Here is a 9,103-nt window from a genome sequence, read left to right as displayed (position 1 = left end):
TGAGTCACTTCTGCAAGAAGGATCCCCCTGCCCTGACAGTTACCCATTGAGGCACTAAAACTATTTCAGCACCCTCCTACTTAAGTCTGTAATAAATGGCTAATAGCATGTTAAATTAACATCTGTCATGAGCTGTAGGTTGTAGCCGGGACTTTAAGGTCAATTAATTCTGGCTGGTGATGTCAAGGTAGTGGAGGCAAGTTTGGTTTTTTTCTTGTCAGGAAGGTTACTATGACTATCAACCTATACCCCAACCCTAGCCTGTTAAAGCTATGCTGCTCCCTGGACAGATGTCTCAACCTAGTTACTTTGAATTAACTCTAGTTATATGCAAGGCTAAAAAGCTACAGTAGAATAGCTGAATGCTTATATTAAATAGCAAGAAGTCCTTACATGTTTATGTTCCAACTATGCACAACTCCTCGGCTCACATTTAACAATTAAATTCCAACGCTGCTTCATAAGCATAGCTCAAGACTCCATTATGTGTCAATTTTTAACATCTTCTGCAACTTTCAATTATCTGCAGTTTTCTGTTCAAGATAACCTTGGTCGAGAAGTCAGTACAAGATTTCAACTACTCTGTTATTCAAATGAACAATGCAAACATGCAGCACTTAAAGCATGCATGGATTCAGCCATAATCTTGTGGTTATGAGATTTAGTTCACCTTAAATGCACACATTTACTAACTGCCCTACATTAAACTAAGCTCAGCTGAGATCAACATTCTGAATTAAGTTAAAAATCCAAGGAATGCTTTTGAAGTTGAAGTTGAGTGTTTTCTTGCTTTGTGGGCCAAAGAGGCTGGCTTCATGTTACCTTTTGCTACACTAAAATTCAGTATCAGTGTCCTGCTGTTAGCATTACAGCTTTGGAATTCCAAATACTGCTTATTAGCATCAGTCCATATGGCAATATTATTTATTCTTGGTTTTATTGTTATCTTCTCTCCCTGCTACTTAGCTTTCAGGATAGAAGTGCTGCCACGGATCACTACTTCTGCTGAAGGAGAAAAAAAGTGGTTTGTTCTGTGAGTTTATGGATGTCATTTTCTAGTAAAAAGCAAATTCAGAAAGGAAAGTTTCTGCCTGTTGAAGAAATACTGCTGTGTTCACTGAAACAGTTGACAAACAAATGCTTACAAGCTTCAGACCGAACATTTTAATTTTTGAAACTTATGTAAACTGTCAGAGGATGACCAAGTACTAACAAGATAGCAGGAAAGAATTAGCGCATAATCATTAAATCCTAAATCAAATCTTCAGTGCCAAGGAATCCAGATATTGTGAAAGGTGCTTTGTTGATTAAGTCCTTGCCAGAGACACATACTACATTTCTATGAAGCATATAGAAATAATATGTTCCTCTTCAAGGGAGAAAGTCTTTAAATAATGTAGCATAACTTTATTAATTTTTCTGCTACTAATGACAAATTATGGGGGTTGTGACCAGTTGTCTTCTGGGATAAGAACTGAGCACAGCAAATCATTTCATGCAAACAACCATCAGAATTAAGTTGGAAACAGCCTTCAGTCTTTTGCCTCAAAGTGGTTTTCAGTTTAACTTAAAAATGCATTACTGTCTGGTTCTGCAGACATCTGATTTGATCCATTAGCTCTTACCATTGTACTACCAATTCTGAAGAAAATTCAGAACGAACAGTATTGACGCATAGCTTGTGTGCTTGAAATGAGCAGGTAATTATCTAATGAAAACAGGCCATGAAAATATGCCACAGTTGAGGAGGATGACGTGAGGACAAGATCTATGCAGGAATCCAATTGCAAGTAAGTACACTTTCAGTATTTCTGAAAGACCACTGGAAATAGTTTTCATGTTTTCTCCGGTTCCATTCTCTTCCCTTTCTTGTTGTAATTGCTTTAGCCTCCCTCCTGTTCTTATAATGGCTATGAGATTTTAGTTAGATTTGATTTCTAGTTTCTTTTCTTCATTTGTGTCCATCTCTGTTAAAACACAGCAACAGAGCAGCTGCATGTTTCGCGTGACTGTACCTGTATAGGAAATCAAAGATAAATCAGAAAAATAACCACTTCCCTCAACTTACACAAAATATATCTGACTAACAAAAGTTAATTGTCAAGACTGCTGGCTCACTTCTATTACGGGAAACACTAACCAGAAAAATTAGCACAGAAAATATTTTCCACTCGGTATTTTTAAACAATGTTTAAAGCTGTTCTGGTAATTTTGCTGATCTCTTGCCTAGGGTGTTTTTCCTCCCAAAAGCTCTGCCAAATAACTGAAGGAAAATCCTTTTTCTCCGTAACTAAGAGTGTAGAATTGGTAGAATAAAAAAAAAATTAAAACCACAAGAACTTGAAATAGCACACAGTAATGACAATATTACTGTGTATTTATATATTCACTAACTGCTACAGCACCACATCCTGTTGCATTCTAAGATTATGCTATAAATCTTCGTTTCCACATCCCTTAGCAGGGTTTTCTCAGCAATGATGACAACAGTACACTGCTAGGGAGAAATGGATAATTTAGCTGTGGACATTCAATGGAAGGAAAATTCAACCTGTGACTGACATAAGATCTAAATTCAAACAGCTGATTCAGTACAGTAAGACAGCTCACTTGCATTGCCAAGAATGCCTGGCCCTTTTACAAAGATCAACCTTGGTTAAGAAAAAGACTTTTCAGCTGCTAGTCTAGAGAGAAATGTAGAAAAAAAATAGGACAATATCTGTAGAAAGCAAGTAGTATTTTAAATATATAGTGAATAAAAATTGGGTGCATAGGCATGTATAAAATCAGTACGCCCTTCCACTGGGTCTTCCTGGGATACAGTTAATATTCTTCACAGCAGCCCATATGGTGCAAGTGCTTTGGATGCATGGCTAAAATAGTGTTGGTGACAACCAGTTAGTTTTCTCACTTCTGTTCTTCCTATCCTTTCCCCCATCTTGCTGGGGGTGGACAGGTAGGGAATGAATGAGTGGCTCTGTGGGTGCTTAGCTACTGACTGCTGCTGCAGTGTTCAGTCCACCACAATCCTTTCCACCAAAAACCAGAATCACCTTATTTTCAGCTTTTTTTTTTTTTTTTAAACAACATCTACATCTTCAAACAGACTTACCTAAAATCTTGTTGATAAACTGAGGTCTCCTTGATGCAGGTAAATAGACTCCCAAGAAAAAGACTGGAATTCCAGATAAAGCGATGGCAATTCCAATCAATGAATTTATGGTGTCACTATAGAGTGGCACTACCACCAGAAATACTGAACATATACAGAATATTATGGGGAAAACCACACTCAGCTGGAGAAAAAAAAAAGAACAAAATGTTACTGAGAGACTGATTTTCTACAGTTGCATATATTCTGGTGAGAATTACAGCCTCTTCTCTCTGAACCCCAATTTGTGAAGTTATCTGCTCGTTTTCTTATGCATCTGACTATTTAGTTCTGTAAGAATAGTAGAATTACTCTTCAATAGAACTACTACTAAAAATTACAAGACCAGTGAAATATGGTAGGTCTGCCATGTTGAAAGAAACTGTAGCAGAATGAAGTGTTTTTAGACAAATCCAATTAATCTCAGGAAACATGAATGACATTTTCATGAAGCTTATCCACTTAAAGTAAGAGAAAGTGATAAGAGGATAAGATATTGAACTGAAAACACCAGCAGAGCTAAATGTGTTCTACTGTAACAGAATTAACATAAGCATTCCTAACTTCAGATTTCTAATCCAAAAAAAAAAAAAGTTCACTACTATGTTAACCTATTGAGCTCCCTAGTTGACAGAGAGCTCACTAAACTCACATTAAAAAAAAGGAATATGCTATTATAATACTCACGTCTTCTCATCTAGTACACAAACTAGCTTTCATGGGACACCATGGAATGGAAGCCATGTTTTATGTCCTTATCAATTTGTAAGCTTCAGGAATAACACGTATGGTCCAGATTTCAGGTAGTTAATTGTAGGGAAGAGGGATTTTAAGTAATGTATTAAGTAAATTTTACCTTAAGAGGTCTGGGTCGGTCTGGTTCCTTCCACCGTAGATATAATTGGCCAGCAATAGACAGACCAACAAAAAACCAGTAACTGAAACTGAAGTAATTAATAAGCTTGAAGACATCTTCCACAGCCAGGTAAATAAGGGTCATAGCACACTGTCAGAAAAGAACATGACTGCGATGAACAACAAATTTACTGTTTATGTGGCTTTTTTCATTACAGCAACACCATCTTTTACTCCCTGGTGGTTTGGTGTAACTTTTTGCCAATCTCAAAATTCACTCTCTCAGAACTCACCCTGATAATAGTAAATCTGAAGTTCTTATGTTATCAACTAAACAACTACTTCCACTGTAGAGATTTACTGATACTTCCCATGGAGACAGGAGTACAAGCATAATGCTTCTTACAATTTGGCAATAAGAAATAATTTCCTTTAGTTAAGTCTTTAGTAATTCTTCAATATCCATTAAGGGTTTGTGTCAGTATGCAAGTTTATATAATAGCTGGATTTTAACTATTCATAGTGCCACCATACTAATTTTATTTAGCATACAGAAACCATATACAGATTTTATGAATTGTTTTAATCTGCATTTAACTTAGAGGAAACAGAAGTCTGATAACCGATCTTACACAGCAGTAGCCCAATAGAATAATTCAATCATCTTAATTCAGCTTCAACTTTCTTTATTGTTAGGAGTGTAGCAGGTTGTTTCCATAGGTGGGTGTTCATGAATTCAGCCAACGAAACTCTTTGGAGACTCTTCTATGTTTTAAACAGAATTTCCTCTACTACCTCCTTCCAGCCTCTTTAAAGTTTTCCTTTAAATAATTCATATAGTCACATCTGGACAGCCTAAAAGAAAAGGAAAAATAACTTACATTGAAAAGCAGTGCTGGCACAGGTGTAAACCTCTCTATGTGGATCATAGACAACAGATCAGGAAGGTGACCTTCTCGAGATCCTACAAAAAATAGCCTGAAAAAAATTGCAAAGCAGACGTTGATGCCACAGGTGAAAGAGAATGCATTTAAAAACAAAACAAAACAAAACAAAACACTACCTGTCAGAATAACTGTTTATATCACTGGATTTTGATCCTTTGAAGATCCTTTAAACTAGAACATGGATTCAAGACTCTACAAAGATATACTTTACTACAACCATTTAGAAGACATATAAGCTTTTAGAAACATGCTGTTAACAACTATTCTTTAGAAAACAACCCTATGGGCAAAATAGAAAACTTCTACAGCAACTGAAATACATTTCTATCAATATAAAAAAAATATCTAAAAGCTAGTACTGGAAACATTGCAGCTTTCAGTGACAGTTTTCAACAACAACCAGAAGAAATTGCCATATGCTCAAAGAACAAGCACTTACAATTTTGTTATCAACTGTAACTTGTTCTGTATCGCCTAGTTCACCAGATCACATTCATTTTTGTTCTCAGTAGAGACACTGTGCATACATTCAATGAACAGGAAGCACGGCTGAATAAACCTACTTATAATTTCCACTAGTCAGGTCTCTAATCAATGCTCAGAGGAAAGGTTCTATACCATATTCTGATTTTTTTTTTTTTGACTGAAGCTTAATAGCAGCAGCTTTTAAAACTTTGTACTTGGAGAAAATAAAGCTTATGATTCACAATTAAGTTCTAAGTAAATGCATTAAAACAAGAACTTGCTATAATTATTGTATCAACTAAAATAGACGGTAACTCAATCCAAATAATCAGAAGGCGTGAAGACTCACAAGACAGACAACATTCATTTTATCTTTAATTGTATTTTGCATGCAGCTAGGACAGTTTTGGGGAAGTAAGGCAGTATTTAGGATGAGGTTTATTTAGATCTGTTATTTTAGTATGGCTATTTGTTATAGGTTCAGATACAGAAGTGCTTTTGCCTCTCTCCTAACAGATGACCGTAATACTAACACTTAAGTACACTTATGAACAATTTTTAAACAGGATGATACCTTGATGATGCTAGAATTGAAGCATTAAGTCCACCGAAACAAGAAAAGGCTACAGCAATGGGAATTGTCCAACTGAAGATGCCAAATACCTCGTCAGCAAATGTCTGATGAAAGGAAAAAGAAAAACACACATGAAAATAACTGCAACAAAGCTTATGCAAAACAATGATATCAAAATTTTTGTAGTAAGTTTATATGGAAAAATTAAAACATAGTGGGGATATGCAGCACAAAGCAGCACACAGCATTTCTAATTATTTATTGATTCTAAACAAGAGCAGGCTTCTAAACCCAAGTGCCTAGACTCACATTTTCTGCTCACAAAATAATTCTCACAAAAGACAAATTGTTTTTAGAATTTTCTTACCAATCCCATTACATTTCATTACGTGTAACATAGTATGTTACACTTGAATTCATAAATATTGACTACAAAGACTAAATGATAAAAATATCATTACATATCCAAAAAGAAAGTGCCGTAATGCAGATAATAACCACAGCCACTATCACACCCACCATTTATGGACACTACACTAGCAATGTATTCTATTTTCCTTCTTTTCTAACTTCCAAAGCAAGTCCTTTTTGCCCTTTAGCTCCACCAGCAGAGCCTCTGGGCTCTAGCCTGACAACATGGCAACTGACAGAGGAAGCTTTTTTTCAGGCAGTCATTTGTTAGTGTTCCTAGACAATACTGTACACCAGCTGTGGCGTGACCTCCCACGACAAGAGTTCTGAAAACAAGAAGTCAGGAGCCTCAATGTTTCACAGCAAGGGATAAGAGTAATTGAATACCATTAATTGTTTAAAAATGTAAATGGATAATAATTTGCAAGGTACTGGTCAATTCTGTTCCTGTGTAGAAAAAAAAGGATAGACTCTTAGAATACCAAGTAAAATGTTTGAAAAAAAAAAAAATAATAATAAATCAAGAAGTTTTAATACTTGAAGACTGACAGCTATTCAAAAACTTATCTCAGTCTGAGCAGTGTACCTTTTCCAAGCTTGAAGTTAAGCAGAAATCTGCTTGTGCTGCATTCAGAGGATGCTGGCAGAAGCCTTCCTGTCCCAATCCTACCTACTAACACTCGTTACTTCTACAGTTTCTTTTACTGGTGTAAACTAACAGTCATGGTAGCACAAGTATCATGTCTGCATTAGCACAAAATTGTTATTTATAGAAGCAGGAAGTATTACTTGTGTGTAAGTGGTATCCACAGAAACTACAAAAATTTTGTTACAAAGATTTTGTGGGTATTGGAAAACACAGAATAAACATTTTACATCTTAATCATCTGAATGTTTTATGGACCTTTCTCTAAATCACTTTCTGAGCTTTCTCTTGCTTCACCATTTTCAAGATAATCAGACACAAAAAGCATCTAAGCTCTTTCAGCTTTCCGTAGGTCTGTCTTTTCTACTACAAAATCTTTAAATCAGTTTTCAATACCCTGATATTTTGAACTACCTCCCCCTTGACTTCCCCTTTTAACTACCAGTCTTCATCATAACTTTTATGAAGTTCAATCAAAGTGGATTAACATTGAGAGCTGGCCCTTGTTTGTAGAATGGCCTTAACAGCAGCCAAATTTTGATTTAACTACTCCAGGAAGAAGATCACCAAAAGCAGTGCATTGTGCTCTAATTTCTGAATGTTTGTAGGTTCAATAAAGCCTACACGAATTTTAATTGATTTTTTCAGGAAATGAGTGATTGATTTTTATGAGGCAAAACCCTGGATATAGCTTCAATCTTTAAATCATAAAACGTGGAAAATTTTTTTGACATAATACAAATCATGGCTGGTTTCCCATTCTGGGTTGACAAAGTACTTTGTCCAGCACATAATCCGGGTTAAGGCTCACTATCCAACTGTGCTTAGCTGTACAACATAATCTATGTTAAAAAGCAAAATTTATTGCATCCTTTTGTGTAAGTTAGTTGAGCCTGAGCAACAGCAGATGGGATTTCCTGATGCTAAGATACAGAGCAGAAAAGTGTATAATTACTTCAATGGGAATCTTACTAAAAGGTTCAAAAGTAACACATCAACTCTGTTAGTCACCCTGATTCTTACTAAACTGCATCTTTTAAGCTCTTTCTTTCTACGTGTTAGTAAAGGTTCCTGCAAAATGAAGCATCAACACAGGGTGGGAGGGAAAAAAATGTGCACACACAAACACCCACGTTAGTTATAAAAACTAATAGGAGAAAAGTATAAAAGAACTAAACCATGTAAAAATTCTGTTTTGTGTTTAAGCAGAATATCAAATTGGCAAAAAAGAGCATGCCATAAGAAATGTGTTTTATGTACCATGGATGATCCATTTTCAGTCCATTGAAACTGAAAAAGCAATGAATAATTTACATTACTGTATATAAAAGATTTTTGCTGCTCAAGAACATTTACCAGAACTCACAGTGCTTTAAGATCTTTATCACATCTAAATGCAGCTTTGAGGAAACTCATCACCCAAAGCAGAATACAATTTGTAATGACCCAGGGAAAGAATTATGACTTTTCCAGAACAAGTAAAAGCGAAGACAAGATGAAAGTTCTAGTAGACAACTGTTATAAATTTTAAAAGATGATTTAAGCCTGGAGTGTCTCATTTCCAAAGCCAAACAGCAAGTGAAATTAGACACCAAACTTAAAACTCTCAGAGGATTTCTTTACAAACGCAAAGCTATGATACAGAACTCACTGAACAAGAAGTTAGAGAATTAAGATGTTTAGTAAGGTTTCTTAAACAATAAGCGTTTAGATAAGTAATATTAACAGCTCAAAGTTATAGAAGAGAAGGGAAATACACGGATTTAATCTTATGCTGCAAGATGCAAATTAGCTAGCATGTCATTTGGAGAATCTTCTTCCCCATAGGACAGGTTTGTGTTTGTTTTCTGTAACCATTTTCCAATTCCTTTTGAAACATCTAATAATGGGCCCCTGCGGAATGCCAGATTGAAACTAACTCAACGCCCATTTCCATCCTATCACATATATCTAAGATATGCTAATGTTCCACTCATCCTGAAAAACAGAAATCAGTCATGTGAGCAGTAAAATATAGAAAGAGTTAAGGCAAAGCCATGGTATCACTTCCACAA

The 9,103-nt window shown here is 35.6% G+C and overlaps 1 protein-coding gene across 4 annotated transcripts in view; it reads right to left on the bottom strand.

Annotated features, from left to right (window-relative positions):
- Positions 1-1,141: 1,141 nt before the first annotated feature.
- The window catches only part of SLC7A6 (solute carrier family 7 member 6), a 30,963-nt gene continuing 23,001 nt past the window's right edge, over positions 1,142-9,103 (bottom strand). For all 4 annotated transcript variants that reach the window (XM_013105286.5, XM_027466865.3, XM_027466864.2 and 1 more), the window contains exons 6-10: positions 5,993-6,096; positions 4,888-4,984; positions 4,008-4,157; positions 3,113-3,296; positions 1,142-2,015 (exon numbers count right to left, since the gene is read on the bottom strand). In XM_013105286.5, the coding sequence (XP_012960740.2) occupies positions 1,921-2,015; positions 3,113-3,296; positions 4,008-4,157; positions 4,888-4,984; positions 5,993-6,096 (630 nt within the window). In that variant the 3' untranslated portion in view covers positions 1,142-1,920. The remainder of the gene's footprint in view (positions 2,016-3,112; positions 3,297-4,007; positions 4,158-4,887; positions 4,985-5,992; positions 6,097-9,103) is intronic.

The sequence above is a fragment of the Anas platyrhynchos genome, chromosome 12 (assembly GCF_047663525.1).
Source record: "Anas platyrhynchos isolate ZD024472 breed Pekin duck chromosome 12, IASCAAS_PekinDuck_T2T, whole genome shotgun sequence".
Lineage (NCBI taxonomy): Eukaryota > Metazoa > Chordata > Aves > Anseriformes > Anatidae > Anas > Anas platyrhynchos.
The sequence above is the reverse complement of the archived record's forward strand: the minus strand, read 5'-3'. Positions and strand labels throughout refer to the sequence as shown.